General features: G+C 43.6%; 1 protein-coding gene across 1 annotated transcript in view; it reads left to right on the top strand.

Annotated features, from left to right (window-relative positions):
- The first annotated feature begins 2,105 nt into the window (after positions 1–2,105).
- The window catches only part of LOC147708863 (uncharacterized), a 678,829-nt gene continuing 658,848 nt past the window's right edge, over positions 2,106–22,086 (top strand). Inside the window, 2 exon segments of the mRNA XM_086925788.1 lie at positions 2,106–2,152; positions 18,576–18,688. Coding sequence (XP_086781914.1) covers positions 2,106–2,152; positions 18,576–18,688 — 160 coding nt within the window.

Genomic DNA, 22,086 nt, shown 5'->3' on the forward strand with positions numbered 1-22,086 from the left:
GCATATGCGCAGTGCTCGAATAAAGGAGATCTGGCTGCTGTTATTGAACCAGAACGGATCCGCCTGGCCCCAGAGAAATAGGCTGAATTTATTCCGGTGAAATTTTCCAGCACTGGGAAAGAATTCAGAGGCGCCTGCATCTTGTCTGCTTTCTGTTGGAAGCAGTGATGTGCAGGAGGCGAGGGGGCTGTTCTATTTTAGATTTCAGCTACTCCCGAAACAAAAGCTGAATAGAACAGGCCAGGAGCCCCCCATCCTACTCCTTTTGTTAGAGTAACATCCTTTAGAAATGCCAGCTGTATTGGTCTGTACGAGTATTTACATCAATAACATTTTAAATAGCACTACATTTTTTTTAATGCACTACAAATCCCAAGATACGGTATTTGGGCTCTCTACATTACATGCACACATTATACATTGACATTAAATCATACCAGTGTGTAGACCAATATACAGGGTGTTACATTAGACCATGATGGTGTAAAGGTGTAGGACTCACTCATTGTCTTCACTGGTAAGGATGATCTGTTAAGATTGCATGGCTGTGATAAGGCATCGGGCCCTCTTTTTTAGCCCTCAAGATTAACCTTTGTTGGATACCTGATGAATAAAGCAGTTAGGACCAGTTTCATTCACATTGCAGTGTAATCCACTTGGTCACACCGTAAAGCTTGGAGTAAGTAAGTGGGATTAAGTGTATATTTATCTGCAATTCAAAGCCAACATAATCTAAATCCGTCTCAAAACCTAATGTAGAAATTCAAGATAACCAATGGAAAACAGAGCCTACGCACAAAGTTTATCCTCAATAATAAACATATGAGGAATTTGGTAGCACTGGTCAATGTATAAGGAAACTGCTTAATGATTAGATTGAAAGCTTCGGTCCCATAATGAATCAGAGACTACTAATTCTCCTGAACTATTTCACACTAATTAATGTGTTAAAATAAAGAAAAAAAGATCTGTAGTCCATAGATGTATCCAAGATCGTAGGTTTATTTTTCACTTAAGTTCCTTGATATAAGATGTTATGTAGATATAGGAAACAGACCTCACCAGGAGCAGTTCCACTGCTCGGCCCCATATACCAACTGACATCCCATTACTGTTCAACCCTCCCAACATTCCAATGACATCATCAAGGGCCAAGCAGTAGAGCAGGTGCAAGCATAGGGAGGATGCACAAGCTACATTACAACATAATGCTGGAGAGAAACCCTACTTGCATCCAGTATAATAGAAATGTGTCTGCATACCATAAAGCCACACAACAAGAGTAGCCCATGGAGGTCTGTACCTCTCCTAGTCTGAAAGGAATCTGAACAAATCAAAAGATTAGTGGCTATTTATACCCATAGAAAGAAGATTCTAAAATCCCCTACCAAAGGTCTAATTAGTGTCCACCTTCAAACAATACTCTTTGGCAGGCGCACTCTTAACTCTCTTCTTTGATCCACATATACAAAATGTCCTTGGATTCCATCTCCTCATTCCGCCCAGACAATAGCCCAACCATTAGTCTTATCGTCCTCACCAAGAATACTGCCATCGAGCTTCCCTATCTAGTTCCCTCAGTGTTCTTTCTCTATTCATTAGCTCATGCTCAACACCTGCAGAGGAGAGCCAAATATTGCACTAGAAGAACACATTCATGTTGAAGGTTAAACAGTTCGAAATCCAAAGGCTTCATGCCTTTGGACAATTTAAGCATAGTAAGCATCTCAACGCCGTTGTAACTGTGTGTTTAAAAACACATAGTCCCATCAATAAATAGTAAATAATATTTAAAGTAAATGCATTCATTATATAATGGGAAATGTATAGTATTATTTAAATGGGTACATGGATACAGGAAGATCAACATTGTTGTTTAAACCACACATGCAGATATATATGAGAACTGCAATTCATTGATACCTGTGAGGAAACAGTTAATATACATGCACTTAAATGCCAAAGTTACACTGTAAATGCAGCTTCTATATTGGTCACTACACTTCATTAATATTTTTAATGACCAGTGCCAAAAATAATCGCTTACCTATCTACATAATATATGCGCATGCGCGGGCGGCCGCGCATGCGCATTAGTATCCAACATGGCGGCGCAGTTACCAGAGGGGGCCCCGGAAACGCAGCTGACAAGGTAAGTGGTGTTTATTCCTTTAAAAAGCATTATTGAAGTACTTAGGGAGGGCGGGAGGGAGGCGGGTGGCGGGCAACTTCGCTACGCCCACGGCGTAGTGTTGCCTGCTACGCCTACTTCGCAAATGGCGAAGTAGGCAACACTACGTCCACTCCGTGGGTGTAGCGAAGTAATACGCCCAGGCTTAGGGATAACTAATAGGGATACACCTTCGAGAGTTATTTCCCAAATGAAGGTCACAATCTCCCCCAATCAACAGTTAGCACCTGGTTAAAAGGAAAGGTTAATCTCATTCATGAAGACAACATTCAAAGATATTGATCATTAAATCCTTATTCTACAATAAAAAATGACAGAATGAGCAAAAGACAAATGAATTGTTAGTCGGTACCTATAACCTAAAAAGGGGAATAAAGATGAATAGTTAAATGCATTCTATACTAAGCTCAGAACGCCTCCCCTTAGACGTGTGTCTTTCCATCTCAGCAGCGGAGCTGATCCCTCTCTCTCTCTTTCTCTTCTATGCGCTTGGGACTTTGCTCTCCCTCTATGGCTCACGAATACACGTCTGCACCGCTATGCCTCGTCTACGCTGCCATGGTTCCAGAACACTCGAACCCTCTTCTGGTATTGGTCTCTGCCACTCCTGTATGATGCCACTACAGGACTTTCAATCACTCTCCTTCTTCACTTCAGGATTTCGATTAGCTGATGGTATCAATCTCTATGCACCAGCCTTCAGACCAACTTCTTCGGTCTTCTCCACACGTTGCTCTCTCTCTACTCTACTCACTCCTTGATAATATAGTGCTCACTTTCTCTATGGAAAATTCCGGCATTAGGCCGACTCCCACCGAATTCCTGTACCAGTCCCCGGCTCCCTTCGCCTTCTGCAGTGGCTACCTGCGTATTGCGTCTAGAGCCGGGGAGACAAACACATTCCTTCGATAAGGGCCAGTCTTGACCGGTTCCTCACTAGCGAACAGGATGAATTCTAAACATTACCTTTACCCTGCAAACGCCTCGGCTGTCTGAGGCAGAGATACAAAATAGCTTCTCTCTAGCTTTCGGGCCTGTAGGCCCGAGAAAACAGAAAAAGGCACTAAACCCTGTCAAAGCACATTTAAGCCCTACAAATGAACGCAAATGCAACTAGGACTGAAATGGTAGTAAATTATAGTCACCACCAGTCAAAAAATAGACTAAAATTACCCTGTTGCTACATTCCACTCCTGACTAAATGTACTAGCATTGAAAGTCAAAGATAAAATAAAAGGGGAACTCAAACAGGACGTATATCAGTTTAGGAATAATAGGAAACCATACTAAAAGACCTAGCCATAACTCTGGGGCGGAAAATTCGGAAAAAGGATGGGATGCATTGAATACAACAACAAATAATAATCGGAAAAGTAAGTACTAGAAAAATGCCACCCAATATCTGGCGTAAAGAATGAAAATCTGGCAGCCAACTGAAAATCCAATCGAACCACCCTACACCTAAATGTTCCCTAACCTCTTGTCAGCTCATGTAACTTGTTAAGATGAGATCTAATGGATTTAGAATGATCTGATAGATTGAAGCAACATAGGCCCTCAAACTCTGAACAGCCATGGTCATGTTTTAGTAGCAAGTAATCTAACGCAACTCTGTTTTGTAAAATAGCACGACGCTCGCCTTGAGTGTCTGATATTAAGTCAGTTAAAATAGCAGAAGTAGTATTTAGGGATTTCACCATCCAGCAAGCAAGTTTGCCTATAGTTTCAGCACCGTAAACAGACAGTGCAGGAACACCAATAATAGAAGCAGCTGAACTGAGAGATTCAGTTTTAGAAAACAAATGCAAAGAAGAATCAGTCTCTTGAAAGTGGAGGTGCATCACGCACTGTTCGGGACGACGCAGCTTCATCGGAAGAAAACATTAAAAGACTTAAGCGCGTTAAAGCGCATGGACCTCCAGAAATGTTTGCAGGAATATAGGACCAGGACACATTACCACAGGAAAAGAGCCATCCAGACGGCAATAATACATGATAATGACTAGCAATCACTATAAAACGTTTGCAGCTCATAGAATTGTGGATTTAAATACACGCAGTAGGAGTCCTGGTGATACATAGAATTCTTTCATGAGAGGAAGATGGGCTAGAATGTTCTAAACAAAATTGGGCAAATTTGCCTTTGTATTTAGGATCACAGGTCATTGTATAGCAAACATCAGTTTCAGTGATATTATATGTCGCAATTTGAAAAGTCAATGGGGGCTCCGGTTCACTTAGAACAGTGCAGGAAATGCAATAGTCATATGCATAAAAATCAGAATAGATAAATGTGGGATAGACTTCAGATGCATTGAAGAAATGTAATAGGGAGGCTGTTGAAATCGGTACAGCTACAAGACACGTTGTAAGGAGATCATTAACCGATCTCATAGATGCTAGACAAAAATGTGAAGAGTTAGTGATGGCTCTTGATAAATGCGTCCAAAAGTTAGTAGTGATATCCCACAAAGCAATACAACGATGTGGTCTGTCATTGATCCGGTCCAGCTCGTTCCCTTGACTCTTTTCGCAGCAGACCAAAGGGAGTCCAACGACGACACATCCGGCAGCAACAATCCAGGCAATGATCTGCAACAAAAGGATAGGTATTACTCATTCTCGCAGATAACATTTATCAGCTGGGACTACATCCCAGCTTTCCTGCCCTGGCCTCATCACTAAGATTGTATTATCAGATCCTGTTGCTATAATTTCGGCCTGTTCAGGGGGATTATTTGGCGACTGCACCCACACTCTAGCTCCAGGATTGTCAGTTGAACCAAATCCACCAGTTCCACGAATTGTTAATAGAGTTGGAGCATTGCCTTTTTGAATCGCACCACTGAAAACGGGCATAATGACCAGTTGAGTGATTCAATCATTTTTCTGAATTGTGATTTCAGAATCGCCACTGTTCAACAGGATGACTTTTATCTCTCCTTGATAATCACTGTCAATTATTCCACCAAGCACCTGGATGCCTTTTAAAGCTAAACCAGATCTTGGGGCAATCAACCCAAAATGTTCTGCTGGTATTTGAACACCAATTCCTGTTTCAATTATCACAATACTGTTAATTTTCAGAACAGTCATTTTCAGAGAATGCAGGTCTAAGCCTGCAGATCCAGGGGTAGCTCTATGTGAAGCCAAAGCTCCGGGAGTGATTTCCCAATAAGAAACTGTGCTTTTAACTGAATTCGGTTGAACATCAATGTAAGGAGGAAATAAACGCATTAAAGGAGAATTTGCATACAAATACGGTCTGTTATTCAAAATCATTAAAGCATCTGATAAATGATCTCTCCAGTTCTTTAAGGTACCGTCTGACAGTTTGCATAGCTGGTCTTTTAACAGCCCATTCATTCTCTCAATCAGACCCGAGGCCTGTGGGTAATAAGAAATATGAAATACCCAATCAATATTGTTTTCTGCACATAAATCTTGTACTAGGCGTCCTTTGAAATGGGAAGCATTGTCAGACTGCACCTGAAGTGGAGTACCATAATATAATGTAATCAAATCCAATGTTTTCATTGTATTTACTTGGGTTGCTCTCTTGCATGGAAAAGCGATTAAAAAAAACACTATAAGTATCAACCACAGTACAGACATATTGGCAATTTTTGCTCATGGGTAAAGGACCGATATAATCGATCTGCCAAATTTGTGCGGGGGATTTACCTCGATGTAGCTGGCCTTTCACTATTCTAGGGACTTCTCTTTGTCGGGAATGTTGGCATATAGGACATTGAAGTATTGCTGTTTTAATCAAATCAAGAGGAATATAGATGCCTCTATCAGTAGCCCACCTGCTAGTAATTTTCTCTCCAAAATGTCCTGCTTTTTGGTGGGCCCATTTCGCCAATCCCGCCAAATCAGAATTTTGTCGGTCCACCACTGCCTCAGAAAGTTTAGATTTCTCATCTGCAATGTTATTAAATAACTTATAGGCATATGAGCATTAACATGAAACACCGTTACATTACTCTGAGGAAGTAACTCCCAAATCTCTTGCCACATTTCCTTACCCCAAATAGTTTTGTTGTGAACCATCCAATTGTGGGACTGCCATGTAGGTAACCAGACTACTAACCCGTTTGCAGTTGACCATGAATCAGTAAAAATATGACATGTTCCTGGCAATTCTTATTTTAGAACTTGGTATACAGCATATAATTCTGCAAATTGGCTACTTTGCCCTTCACCAGTAGTGCTCAATAATTTCTGAGTTGTGGGATTATACGAGACTGCTTTCCAATGTCTCTTCTCTCCTATGTACCTGGCTGAACCATCCGTAAACCATACATGTTTTCTATCCTCCACGGACAGATCTTCGAACGGCATACCCCACTTAACAGGAGATTCCTGTACTATAGGTAGGGAGAACTCTTTCTCTTCAATTGGCGCCTGCACCACTTTCTCATGTAACATTGCGACTCCTTATGGGCCCACACGAGCCCGGTCTTGTATGTACCACTTCCATTTTATGATGCTCACCTCCTGAGCATGACCAATTCTATGAGTTTTCGGTAAGCTCAAAACCCACTGCATTATTGGAATTTCTGGTCTCAAAATCACATCATGTCCTAACTGCTCGGTATCCACCAGAGCCCAATAGCATGCAAGCAACTGTTTCTCAAAAGGTGTATAACGCTCGCCAGCGTCAGGTAACTTTTTAGTCCAAAAACCTAGAGGCACTCTAGTCTTACCTTGCTTTTGCCATAGACTCCAATTTGCATACATATCTTGTACAGATACATTCAGATCCACATCACCATCACGCACTGGCCACAAATCCAAAGCATGCTGAATCGCTTCTTTTGCCAAATCAAACGCATCTTGTTGTGCTCTGTTCCATTCAAACGCATTCTTTTTACGTGTGACTTTGTACAAAGGGGCCTGAATCTCACTCAAATGTGGACTATGTTGGCGCCAAAAGCCAAACAAGCCAATGAATCTTTGGGCTTCTTTTCTGTTTTTAGGAACTGCAAATTCTGCAATTTTCTGTTTTACTTGTGGAATCACTTCACGATTCCCTTCATGCCAATGAATACCTAAGAATTTTACATGTTGTGCTGGACCCTGCAATTTATCAGGTTTGATTTCCCAGCCTTTGCTTTGTAAATGTGCAACACTTCGTTCTAACTGTATTCGCACCTGATCTTGTGTCTCGCCTTGGATTAGTATATCATCAATGTAATGACACACCTGAATTTTCAGATCTACTGTCACCTTATCTAAATATTCTGCTACTATTCTGTGACAAATTGTCGAACTGTGTACATAGCCCTGGGGAAGACTTCTAAATGTCATTTGACGGCCATTCCATGTAAAACTGAATTGTTCTTGACATTCGTGAGCAATTGGAATGGAAAAGAAAGCATTAGCAATGTCCATGGATGCATACCAGGTGCCTGAATGTTTCTGAATTCTTTCAATTAAGGTAATAACATCAGGGACTGCAACAGTCAAAGGGGTATGTTTGTTCAATTCTCGATAATCAACAGTCATGCGCCAAGAATTATCACTTTTGCGCACCGGCCAAATGGGATTGTTCCAGGCCGAAGTAATAGGAATTACCACTCCTGCGTCCATCAGATCTTGAATGGTAGCACTGATTTCATCGTGCCCACAGGGAATACGATATTGTTTCATTGAAACCACCTTCGTGGCTTGGGGAATTTTAATCTGAGGCATTTTTAAGCGTCCGACTCGCAGGTTTTGTTGATACATAATGCTTATGTCCAAATTTATAACATCCGTCATCTAAATGCAATGTTATGCCTTTCAAAATGTCAATTCCAATTATATATTCATCAAGGGGTACCACCAATACATGATACTCTTTTCGGGGGTTCCTACCTATTCGCATTTCAAGTTTAGTTTGTACTTGTCGCCCAAGACAAATCAGGGTAAAGACTCTCATATCGTTTGGGTAATGTCACCTCTCGTTCATACCCTTTCCTTTCAAGAAAAGGGTTTTTGTCATTTGAAAAATATTGTGATCTCCGTTCAAGGGATCGTGATCTTTTGTCTCTCAACCTCACTTCTGGGGACCGATCTCTCTCTCTCTCTCGCTCCCTTCCCTGCGTGAAGACTGATCTCTTCTCTCGTTTCTATCTCTCTCATCCCTCTCCCTTCTAGAATGGGACGAGTCATCTCGTGTCCTGCTCCACTCTCTCTCTCTCCCTCTATCCCTGCCTCTCTCTCGAGGAGGTAAAGTATCATCGCCACTACCATCAGAATGGCTAATGTCAAAGTCTTGTTTACGGACATTTCTAGCTCATTCCTTCCTGTCCAGGCCACGCCTGCGAAACATAGCCCATAGAATATTATTCGGTAAATCATTAATGTCATCAGCTTTCACACAATCCTTCAAAAGAGCTTGAAACATATCACGTCTAGAAAATTTGAAATCATTAGTGCGACCTTCCGGTCGAGACTGCCGTTCAGGTTTAATCCACTCACCCAACTCACCAAGTTCACGCACAGCCTCAATCACTTCAGCCAAAGTATTACCAGTCTGATTAATTAACAAGGTCATCATCACTTGTTTGTACGCAGGAGGAGAAGAACGAATTATTCTGTTTCTGACAGACGTATTGAGCAAACCATCCATCAACCTGTTCGCAGTACCTAGAAAGATTGCAGTTTTCATAACCTCCTCCTTTAATCGCTGAGAAGCATCTCTCAAAGTATACCACGGCTTCTCATTAATAGGCCAATCAGATTCAGTAGGGTATTTGTGATTACAACCTTGCACGGCTAACTGCAACAAATTAGTCTGATCATCACTATTGTAATTACAAAAAGATTCCTGAACCGTAGGATCAGAACTCAAAGTACAAAATTTCACAGCATCGCCTTTATCCAACGAGATACCAGAAGCACCTAAATCAAACAGGCGGACCATCCAAGTAAGTAAAGACTCACCCGACTTCTGCCGGAAAGGGTCTAAAATGTAATTTAATTCCTTTTGAGTATAATCCTCCAAACTGTCAAGAGGAATTCCCTGGGGAACATTAGGATTGCCCTGTAATTTATGTCTATAAATCGGCTGAGCAGAAATTTCAGTACGGTCTTCAGAAGTACAATGACGTCTAGTGCGAGACGGCGCACGCGCAACATTCTCTTCAGCCGAAGAAAATGAATCAGAAGAATTCCAAATATCACCGTCCCATTCGTCAGGGTTCCAATCGAGCCCTGCCTTCGCAACAACCATACGCACGTTCCTGGTGTTAACTCTACCACGTCTGTGTCGATACTTGTATTTAGCGATGCGCACAGCAGCCCTTTCGGCCACAGCCTGATACGTTTCTAACTTGTCAGCAAGCAATTTATTCTGACATCGTAAAAGAGTAACATCCTTTTGAATCTGAACAACTTGTTCTTCAAAGGATTTATTCTCACGCTGTGATCGAGAACATCGCTCATGTACAATCCTGTATGCATTCAATAAAATCCAACCTCTACGTCCCAATATGGGAAGCTCTTTGCCTTTCGCCACCGGAACTTTCTGCAAGCACGCAACCACTTTAGCCGGCTCAGCATCTTCCAAACATGAATTCCAGTTCTCACTCAAACCAGTAGAATTAGCCCATTCATGAGCAAGCGCTTCATAAGCAGTTGACTCCCAACCTGGAATTTCCAAAGGCAATTGAAAGGTCGATTTCGATCTTTTCAAAAACATCGTGCAATCTCAAGAGACACACAACAACAAACAAGAAATACACAATCAACAAAACCTATTCAAAACCTTTCACGGCGAGGACCAACGGACCCTCAGACAAAATCACGAAGGAATACCTGCACCCTTCAATCGAAAACGGTTCGTGACGCCAAGTGTAACGACCGGATTCTCAGAACAGGCAGCTCACCATCCGTGGCTAACCCAGTCGTCACGTAACAACACTCTTCTCAGGCCACTATTTACAAGACATCTAGAATACTCACCTGAGAAAGTGAAAAGAAGCTATTTACATGCCTGTATAATCAAACATACCACTAACACCTAATGGATTCCATATCTTATCCTATATTTACCTAATTTTATATTCCTTAACGTCTCCCGACGATATTTTCTATATTTATAGTCCTGTAAGACTGTCTCTTTAACGTCACCCGACGATCTCTTTAACGTCACCCGACGATCTCTTTAACGTCACCCGACGATCTTTTTAACGTCACCCGACGATCTACACTAATGGGGATAACTAATAGGGATACACCTTCGAGAGTTTTTTCCCAAATGAAGTTCACACTCTTCCCCCAATCAACAGTTACCTTTGCAGAAAGGCATATCCCATCCTTCTGTATGTCAGCACCTGGTTAAAAGGAAAGGTTAATCTCATTCATGAAGACAACATTCAAAGATATTGATCATTAAATCTTTATTCTACAATCAAACATGACAGAATGAACAAAAGACAAATGAATTAAGTTAGTCGCAACCTATAACCTAAAAAGGGGAATAAAGATGAATAGTTAAATGCATTCTACACTAAGCTCAGAACGCCTCACCTTAGACGTGTATCTTTCCATCTCAGCAGCCAAGCTAATCCCTCTCTCTCTCTCTCTCTCTTTCTCTTCTATGCGCTTGGGACTCTGCTCTTCCTCTATGGCTCACGAATACACGTCTGCACCGCTATGCCTCATCTACGCTGCCATGGTTCCAGAACACTCGAACCCTCTTCTGGTCTTGGTCTCTGCCACTCCTGTATGATGCCACTACAGGACTTTCAATCACTCTCCTTCTTCACTTCAGGATTTCGATTAGCTGATGGTATCAATCTCTATGCACCAGCCTTCAGACCAACTTCTTCGGTCTTCTCCACATGTTGCTCTCTCTCTACTCTACTCGCTCCTTGATAATATAGAGCTCACTTTCTCTATGGACTAATCCGGCATTAGGCCGACTCCCACCGAATTCCTGTACCAGTCCCCGGCTCCCTTCGCCTTCCGCAGTGGCCACCTGCGTATTGCGTCTAGAGCCGGGGAGACGAACACATTCCTTCGATAAGGGCCAGTCTTGACCGGTTCCTCACTAGCGAACAGGATGAATTCTAAACATTACCTTTACCCTGCAAGCGCCTCGGCTGTGAGATACAAAATGGCTTCTCTCTAGCTTTCGGGCCTGTAGGCCCGAGAAAACGGAAAAAGGCACTAAACCCTGTCAAAGCAAATAGTTAAGCACTACAAATGAACGCAAATGCAACTAGGGCTGAAATGGTAGTAAATTATAGTCACCACCAGTCTAAAAATAGAATAAAATTACCCTGTTGCTACAAGGTGTTACAGATGTATGCTGAGAGCTTCATCAGCATTGTGCCCATTAGGGATTTTACAATCCAGCATGATTATATATTTGGACTCTAATCTTCGTAGAGTTTGTAGTCTGTTGCCTCCCCTCTGGTTCAGTTTGACACTTATCTATCACGAAATATGACAGATCCTCGGCTTTCCCATCATGTGTATTGATATGTCGGGCCACTGGGTAGGATTGATCATCGTTTGGGATAGCCCTGAGATGTTGTAGTATTCTGAGATGGGCGTGGTGGATTGTGCTACCCACATACAATTTGTTGCAGTACATCGCAGTACGTATACCACGTGGTCCTTCTTGCATGTGTAGTGCTCTCTTATTTCAAATGGGGTTTTTCTCAGTGGTAGCTTTACTGTTTTGGTGTTGCACCCGTGCCTACACGCCTTACACTTAGTGCATTTAAAAAACCCTGTCTGGGCTTTTAGCCAGGTTGAAGGAACCAAAAATTATACTAATGGACTATACTCACCAATAGCCCACATACCTTATTCAGAAATAATAAGTCAGTCGGCAATGGAGAAGATTCAATCGTTTATTCTGCAGATACAGGCCCTGACAGGGGAGCCTCAGTCTACACGACCCTCAGAGGTGCGCAGAGGAGACTGCTTTCATACAAACAGGGCAAAGCATATATACATTTCCAACACAGTACAATATAACCTTACTAGGAAAGATACAACTTGTCAGTGAGCCAACAGCAAAACCCATATAAGGCACAATTGATTACTGGTAGCTAAGCTTCAGCTATTCCGGGGGCAGGTCAGCGAGGCGCCTTCCTTTCTATCTGTAGCTCGGGGAGTACAAGAACGGACTCTGCTAGAATGTGCGCATCCCACTAGAAGGGCAGGTGTGACCTTGGGTTTTCCTGAGCTAGAAACTAACAAGCAAAGCAGACCGCTATGTCTGCCATCATGGTCTTGTGCAGAAAGCCTAATCACGTGTTTTCAGGGAAATAGCACTTAACACTGGGAATCGAAACAAGTTAGCTCTGGTTATACTAATAGGTTTATACTAATAGGTTTATACATTACTGCAGTGAATCGTCTCTTGCAATAATAATACAATGTGAATAATACAAGGCCAATATGCGGTTGCAGGGTTATATTGTAAATATTAGGCCAACAACATGTATTTATTGCATTTATATCCCTTCAGACGGTCCTTTTGGCCTATTATAGCCAATATAACCACATTTATTCTACAAATACTCCCTCATCAATCTGCATAAGATCAGCAACCTCTTTCTGAATCATTTGTTTGTCAATTTTAGCCTGTCTAGAGATTTTCAGGGCGGACGTTATTCTTCCTGCACAGAAAGAACAGCAAGCTGGGCCACAGTGGAGATACAGGCAGCAAGTAAATATCACTCCAAAATCTCCAGCAAGAATCATTAATATCTTCCAACCCCAGGCAGACCGAAGACCCCAGAACCATCCACTAAGGGACCAAGTTCCATTGTCAACATGTGCTTCACTAGCTAACCGGTGTAGTTTCTAAATGGCTAGGTGTATGGTAGGGGCTGAATCAGGAATAAAAGCACAACAAGAGCTGCCGATCACGCAGCAGGCTCCACCCCTATCTGCTAGGATAACGTCAAGAACCATTAGATTTTGGAGCGAAACAAGCCTCGTGGCCTGAAACTCCACAGCTGGGATTTTGACTAATATTACTGTGGTCTGTACCACATTTTCCACTATCCCTGACAGACATCGTATACTACGACTATTAAAAATCGGCCCCCAAAAGGGAGTGAGACCCTTAGAAATATCTTCAAACTGTTGCAGAGCAGTGTCAGTTTGATCAGTTTTCAGTATCAAAGCTCCTAATACTTCTATTAGATTATATCTCTCGTTTAGCTAATTGATGGCTCTTATGATAATCAGATGGGGCGATATAAACTGGAGAGTAGAGACATGAGAAGTTACACCGGCCTGCCCATCCCCGGGGAAGCCAAGTATATGCGTTTTCACCACATACAAAATATACATTAGGGGGAGTAATCACAGGAGGTGTGCTGAATGTATAAAAGATATAAGTATAATTACAATTGCTGTGTCCTACCTTAATATGACCCCATCCCTGTATACAAAAAGGGGAAGTGCTATTTATAATGGGGATGGGCAAAGCATTGTCATTTGTGACATTTCATTTCAGTGGAGAAGTGTGGCTCAGGGGTTAGAGGCGGCAGACCTGGAGCTTGAGTTCGGCCCGGGACCAGGGTTCAATTCCCCGCCTCGGCGGGTCTTGGGCTCAAAAATTCCACGGACTCGTTAATTCTCGCTCCGGTGCCTTCTCGACTCACGGGTTCACACTCTGCGACTCTGGGCAATAGCTTGCTTAATCTCCACAACGGCCCCTCGCGGTGGGATGCCTGGCTTTCACCTTGTGGATACCCTGCCAGGGTATCTCACAGGGGAATACCAGGACTGGTTCCCTAAGCAAGCGCTGAGATGCCCCAGGGTAAGTCGTGCGCTATATAAAACTCATTCATTTCATTTCATTTCATTTCATTTCATTTCTTTAAAATGCTGAAAGTACGTGGTGGAATTGAAATGTTCAAAATCTTGCATTTCCTCTGTTAACAAGGTAGCATTTTCATAATCAGTGTATACATTCATACAAGCATTTGGGTCTAAGATACCTCTCCTCCAGCACCTTCTGCATCAAATCTTTGGTGTCTCTCTATATATTTCAGAATGGTCTCGTAATCTTTTTCAGTGTATATCTAAGGTTCAGCTATATAATGAGAATACATCAATGACCGTATTTAAAACCATGCTTCACAGCTAGCCAAGTGGGATAAAGGCAGGGAAATGAATCATTCATGTTGATGCATTACAGACGGGAGTAACCCACAAACCCAGCATTGTCTTGTTGGTAGTACTGTGGGTCTGATGCAACATTTCAATAACAACATTTTTAGCATATGTTACTCTGTCTCTAGCCTTATGCGGAGGTAATGAGTAAAAAAGGTGTTCCTCAGGGGCAGGAGTGGTCCCTAACATTTTCTGTACAGGATACTGAAATTCCAGATACACAAACACGTACATCATGATTACTGTGATTATAACAATAAAAGCAACGAGTGCCACCTTCACTCTGGTGGTCCATCCGGAAAACGATAGCATATTATCTATATACCGCCGTGGGGCAATTGGTTGCTCATCCTCCATGACAAATCAGGCAAAAGGAAACATACTCTCTAAAAGTCCAAATTCTAACTCGGATCCTCTCTAAAAGTCCAAAAACTAAACTTGGTATCCACAAAAGCACGCACACCACCAGAGGGTTCTTCTTCCCACTAAGGGATCTTCTCCCTGTGTCCGTTAGAGCCTCACAGGCAGACTCCTATCGTTCATCAAAAAGAACAAGATCCCAATGGTACAACCGCGGCCCTTAACTCAGTATTTCTTTCTGAACAAAGCTATTAAGCACAATGTTCCAAGCTCTCAACGGGTTCAGTCCAGTGTCTCACTCAGTACCCCAGTAATTCTTTTCAACGTTTCCTAACTCAAGTCTCTGTCTAGCTCCTACCATCGAGAACTGGGGTACCGCACTGTTTTCGGGGCTGCAGGTCGTATTTACAACGGCCAGCTTGTTCCTGATCAGAAAACAATTCTGCAGTAAGAGCATCCGATGCCTGCAGAGTTTCCGGTGCTTTGGAAATGACAGCCTCTGCTGACTGGGCCGCCTCACATTCAACAGTGGGGAACACCTCACTCGGTTGCCCTCTTTCTTGAGTGTTGGAAAAAGGAACAAAGCTTTCAATCTGCTCTCCTTCTTGGCTCGGAATTCCTTCTCAGTTTTGTAGATCAACCGGCAAAGGCAGCGGCAGGCGTTTCAGATGGCTGACATGAATCCAGTGCTTACGTCCTTGCACTTTCACCGCCGTTCTCTTGGCCAGCAGGATCTGACAGGGCTCAGACCACCTGGGCTCCAAACTCGATTTCCGTTGGTAGTTCTTCACCAGTACCCACTGGCCGGGCTCTAGTCGATGTCCAGGACCCTCCGGTAGTGGCTGCAATGTGTCCGATAACTGTTGATGAATAGAACGCAAATCTTTAGTCAAAGCGTACAGGTAATCTATCATCGGAGGGTAATCAATATCCCTGAAAGATCGGGGTCTAGGGACTCCCCACACATTGGCGGGTCTACCAAAAATCACCTCATAGGGTGACAATCCGGTTCTAGTGTGAGGAGTGGTTCTTAAAGACAGTAGTGCCAACGGGAGTGCATCAGGCCATTTTAGCCCAGTACTCTCACAGATTTTTGCCATTTTTAATTTTAGCGTACCATTATATTTCTCAACTAGTCCAGCTGACTGAGGATGTCTGGCAGCGTGGAACTTCTGTTTTATCATCAACCCTTCACAAATGCTCTGTACCAGCTGAGCGTTAAAGTGGGGCCCGTTGTCCGACCATATGACACAGGGAAACAATAACGGGGCAGATATTCCTTAACAAGGGCTTTGGCAGTTGCAACTGCAGTGGCTTCCTTACTAGGGTAGGCTTCAACTAATTTGTTAAAAGCACAAACCACCACTAAGACTTATTTCAAGTTGTTCACGCTTTCCATCTGGATGTAATCAATTTGTATTACCTCAAAAGGCATGGATGGTGGAGCAAAATTTCCACTCAAAACAGATTCTCTACCTCCAGGGTTATGGCGTAAATACACCGGACAATATTTCACTACATGGGCTGCAGTTTTGGAAATATTTGGGTTGTTCCATACTGGGTCTAACACGGCACAAATACCTTCCGCGCCCATGTGGGCTGGACCATGGGCCATTGTCACTACAGCATACACTAATGCATTGGGCAATAACCATCGCTGTTTTTCTGAAAAGTCTATCCAGAAATCATTCTTATCTAATTTTCCTATTTCCTGTTCCCATTTCCGTACCTCATCTACTGTTGCTTCCTTCTGCAGTTCTCTCACACTCTAGATAGTATTATCAAACAGGGATGTTTCTGCTACCCACCGGGCCGATGTGCTAGGGAACATGGGGTTCATTTTAGTTTGGGCTGTTTCTTTCGCTACTGAGTCAGCAAAAGCATTTCCATTTCCAGTGGAATCAACAATTTTTTTATGGGCGCTGCACTTAATGATGACCACTTTCTCTGTTAATGTTAAGGCAGATCACAATCGGTAAATTAAGGGGCCATGTTGAATTTTCTGGCCATGTGTGGTGAAGAAACCCTTTCCCTCCACAGCCTCCCGAAACTATAGGCAACGCCAAAGGCGTATTGGCTGTCAGTGTAAATATTTACTCTTAATCCTTTACTCAATTTGCATGCTCTTAACAAGGCTATTAGTTTAGCTGGCTGGGCTGAGTGATGGGAAATCCTTGCAGTTTCTACCACTGTCCTTAATGTCGTAATAGCATAGGCGGCTGTCGCAGTGCCATCTGGCAACTTAAAACAGGAGCCATCCACATACAACTCTCCTTGAGGTTCAGTTAAAGAGATGTCGGTAAGATCTACACGTCCCTTTGTTTCTTCTTCTGTTCTAAATATACAGTCCTGGACATCGCACTTTGCATCATTTGAAGGGAGAGGTAATAATGTGGCAGGGTTCAGAGTGGCACATCTTTTAATTGTAATATGGGGTACAAACAAGGTCAGCTCCCTGTCAATCTAGCACTCGTCAGATGCTGGGTCTTAGTTCTGTTTAAAAGAATATCCACAGCATGCGGTACTATGACAGTGAGGTCTGTATTCAAAGCTATTCCCTCGGATTGTCGGATGGCCACCGCTACAGCCGCCGTGGCCCTCGGGCTACTCGGGAGGGCACGTGCCACATTATCCAGGACTGATGAAAAGAATGCACAGGGTCTCTGTTTTTCACCAAAACTCTGTGTTAATACTGAAAGTGAACAACCGTCCACCTCGTGCACATGAAGTGAAAAAGGCTTCCGGTAATCTGAAGTACCCAAGACAGGTGCAGAACAAAGAGCAGACTTTAAAGAATCAAAGGCTTCTTGACATTCATCCGTCCAGGGTAAGGGTTCATGCACATCTTTGGTTGTCAAATGCAACAAGGGTTTAGAGAGGAGTGAATAGTTAGGAATCCACTGGCGACAGTAAGAGGTTATGCCAAGAAAAGCACGAACATCACGTTGAGTACGAGGGACAGACATGTTAGTTATTACAGATATTCGCTCTGGAGTCAATCGTCTCCCCGCTTTTGACAGTAAGTGGCCAAGGTAGGTCACTTACTGTCGACAATACTGAAATTTAGAAAGGGATACTTTGTTACCTTTCTCAGCCAAATGTTCTAATAATTTAACTGTAGCTTCTTTGCAGCCTTCCTCTGTATCGGAGGCCACCAAAATATCATCCACATACTGGAGGATCGTATTTCCCTCTGGCAAAATTAATTCATCAAGAACTGCGTTCAAAGCTTGGCTATAAATGCTAGGACTTTCTGTATAGCCTTGAGGGGCGCGTGTAAATCTGAAGCTTCGGCCAGCCAATGAGAATCCGAAGATATGTCTACTATCCGGATGAATGGGAATGCTAAAGAAAGCATTTTTTAAATCTATTACTGAAAAATATTGAGCTGTAGGGGGAATCATTGTCAGAATAGCAGTTATATCAGGTACCACCGGATATTGTGGAATTACAATTTTATTAACTTCCTTAAGGTCAATCACAAAACGATATGTATATTTAAATTCCGGAGCACCATCAATTGGTATTTTCTTTAAAATCGGTAAAATCGGACTATTACAAACATTAGTAGCTGTCTCTTCCACCACCCCCTTTTGAATGAGGTCACGAATAATGTGCAACATGGATTGTTCACCTTCTGGTGAAATTTTATACTGTGGAATGCTGGGCAGCTGGACATTAGGTTTGAAGGTTATTGACACTGGGGCTATTCTTAACAGACCAACATCGGTGTCTCCTGTAGCCCACAGCGTCTGAGGAATCTTAGAAAATTCAGGGGGGAGGCTTTCATTTTTTGTAAAATATTGAGCTGCCTTCGGAGATGGTTTCTGCATTGTCAGACACCATCGGGGGTGCAATAAATTTGAGCATGTAACTTTTTCAGAATATCCAGACCCAAAAAGTTTTCTCCACAATTTGAAGTTAACAGAAAAGGAGAATGTACAGAAATGGGACCTATTGTGAAGGGCAGAGGTTTGGAAACGGGGCTTACCACAGGTATTCCAGAGAATCCCACTGATGCATTATTTTGGCCAGACAGAGCAGCCCCTGGGACCAGTGTATGGGCAACTGAGCTATTCATTGCCCTAGTATCCACTAAAAATTTTCCCGATATTCCCAACAGTTCCCCTTGTACATAAGGTCCCTCCTGGTCAACTGGTACTGTAATATGGCCCCGCTCTGTCCTTGGCTGTCTCATGCCTAATCCTGTCCGCTATTCTCATCATCTCGATAATTTTCATTGTAGTACTGTCTGTTTTGGGGATTGTCAAAATAATTCTTCCGAGAATCCTCATGTTGCCTTTCAGCTCGTTTCATACTATTCCGATCTATATTCCCCCGCCCCCTACCTCTCCCTCTATTACCGCCGTATTTTGCCAGCCACTGAGGCAATCTGCTTTCCTGTGCCCTTCTTCTTTACAATAAGAACATTGATTAATACCAATGTTCGGGGGTCCTCCTCCACCCCTTCCTATCATTCCACTCCTCGATGGTGAGCCACGCCCTCCTCGTCCTGCGCTCTGTCCCCTACTGACTTGCTGTAACAGAACTCTAGTTTTTAAATCCTTAGTCTTCTTGTCTGATTTTCTCTTTACTTTCATTCTCTCGATGTTCATAATATTGGGCCATACTGAGAATGACTGACGGGGCGGCAGTAGTCCACGTGCTTTTGGATGCTTGGAGACGGGACATAATTTCAGGGAGCAAATTTGTAACAAACCTTTTCACGAACAACCGTACCCCACCTTCTGCAGTTAATTTGTCCCAATCGACTTTTCTAGGAGGAAGGAGAGTCTGCATATAAGTAATAATCTTAGCTGGTACTGCTAGTACCTCATCTCTATGTTTGTCTCTAGGCTTTCGTTCCCTGTCCCATGTTTTCAATTGGTCCCATGTCCCACCTAACTCGGGGGCATGGTCCGTGTCATGAATTTGTCTCCAAATATCCACTGGGATCAAAAGACCGAAGAACAGTTCATTATCAGGTATTGTCATTGTTAGACCTGTCTGGATTTTTTGCGTAGTCCCTCCTCATTATTATTTATTTTGTCCCCTTTTTGCCCCTCATACCCTTATTAATTTTTGTGTCTACTGACTTTTTGTAGGTGTTGACCAGGGGGATAGGTGTTCTTTCTCCCCCTCATAATCTTTTACCTCAGGCCCAGAGGCCTGTTCTGACAGGAAAGTTGGCACCACCTAAAATGGTGGCCACCAACTGCCCTAACTGTCACACACAGAACTTGGCCATAGCCTAACATAGGGCATTCTAGAACCTTCTGGTCCATTCTGGACCACTGAAGGGCAGCCTATATAAGGCGGAATGCAGGGCAGCCATTTTGTCTACCTGTGAGAGTCAGCTGGAGGATAGGCTATCTCGGAAGGTGGGGAAAAGGCTAGTGAGAGGGTTGGTCTCCTGTGAAGGGAAGCAGCCTAGTGAATCCACTCCTCTACTCCTCTTTTGGGGTTCTTGTCTTGTCCCTGCTGTGGAAGTTTCAGGGAGACCCTGGGCGCCTGACTGACCCCTAGTTTAGAATAGAGGGGGTGAGGACAGGAGAAGGAGACTGCGGAGCTGTGGAGCGCAGTCCTCTGCCCAGTGGGAGGATCTGAACTAAAGAAGATCCCTGAGCCTGCTATCTGTCCAGTAAAGAGGGCTAGGGTCCCAGCGCTGGAAAAGTGCGCAGTGACTTTCTACTAAGGAAGCCCCTTTTGATTCTCCCTCCCTTCTGAGGACAAGAAGTAACCTGTTGGCCTGGTAGGCATTGGGCACCTCTTACCTGGGCCAGGACTGGTAGTGAGCCGACCCTCTCTTAACTTGTGAGGTGGTGGAGAGCGGAGAAAGGTCCCACCCGTTCTGGGACGTCCTGCAGGCTTTCATCGTAATTGGGACACCGGGGGTGCCTAGCGCGCTCTGAATCGGCGCACCGGTGGACTCGGAAGAAAGTGTGGGCGTTGTGTACATGCCCGGCGCCAGCGCGCTGTTTACTCACTGCCCGGAGGACGGCCTCGCAGGAAGGGCCTAGGACCGAGCAGGCCCAGTGCGGAGACACTGTAACTCCGCGCATGCGCAGAAGAGCCCCGTGTGGTGAAAACGACGATCTTCGCCGCTGAGGGGAGCCGAGAGGAAGCGTCTCCGTGGAGCGTCTGACGACCGCTCTGCACGCCGTGGGACAGATCCTTCCTGCTGTGGCGCCGCCGCTCGTGTGGCGGAATCACCGTGACTGCGGCCCGAGTTGAAGCTGAGAGGGCCTCCGCTCCTCTGCGTGGGAGCGAGGAGGCCGATCACCTGAGGTAAAGCGACTGAGCGCTGAGGGGGTGAGCGGAGGAACTGCCTGCCGGCCGCCTATACAAGTAAGCCGGGAAGAGCGAGGGAGGGCAAGGGAGCTCCGGTAAGGTCTCCTACTTGTCTGGTTTCCTCCCCCACTCGGTGCAGAACTAAGTGAGAAGGAAGAGGGAGGAGGGCCTAAGAAACGAGTGGCCTAACATTTAAAAACTAACTGTCTTCAAGACCCCTGATACTCAACAGTGTGACAGCTTGTTTTTCTCCCCTCTGGTGGAGTAGGGTTGCTGAGAAGCCATGGTTATAGTGCAGGTTTAAAAGTAATAACCTATGGTAATTAATTGATAACCTGTGCAACAGCTAAAAGTGCTAATGATATTTATAAAACCAGGTGTAGAGTGACCTATGGTAATTAATTGATAACCTGTGCAACAGTTTAAAAGTGTTATGGGTATTTATAAAACCAAGTGTAGAGTACAGGCTATATTTTAACTAACTTATGGAGGAGTAAGTGTGACATGCCAGTCAGGGTTATGGTGTGTGATTAAATATAAAGTACTGTATATACTGAATGCAAAAGTGTGATAGAAGCTCAAGAGTATGGTAACTGCTTTCAAGACCAATTGATAATTTGCTAGTAATTTAAGAGGTATAACTGTTGATTCTCAAGTAATCTGAAATGTTCTAAGCTATATATATATTTTGACAACAAAGAGTATATTATTTTTATAAAACAGTACGTATTTTCCCACATTTTTGGTGTAGTGTTTTCTTTTTGAGTGCTATTGCGTGGTTTTACTTTTGGGTGGTCTGCAACCTTTACACTGTGCCTCTGAATTGTTAGTCTTGCCCTAGGCCAGGCTACCCCAGTTCCAATATATTGGTGCCTAGCGGTGGGATACTGACTTGGTTGCAGCTACTCACTAGTAATTCGACGTAATACACTAAACCTACACCAGGAGTTTTCTCCTTGCGGCCCTCCCAATTTGTCTTTTTGATTTTTCCAAATGTATTCCTGGTGGTGGGTGGAGTTGGCTTTAGGTTGCCCTTGCAACTCTGAAATTTCTGGTGTGTATCTAGGTTTGCCTGACTCACAATGGAGTTCGCTGTGGAAAAC

The sequence above is a fragment of the Lissotriton vulgaris genome, chromosome 6 (genome assembly GCF_964263255.1).
Source record: "Lissotriton vulgaris chromosome 6, aLisVul1.2, whole genome shotgun sequence".
In the NCBI taxonomy this organism is placed as follows: domain Eukaryota; kingdom Metazoa; phylum Chordata; class Amphibia; order Caudata; family Salamandridae; genus Lissotriton; species Lissotriton vulgaris.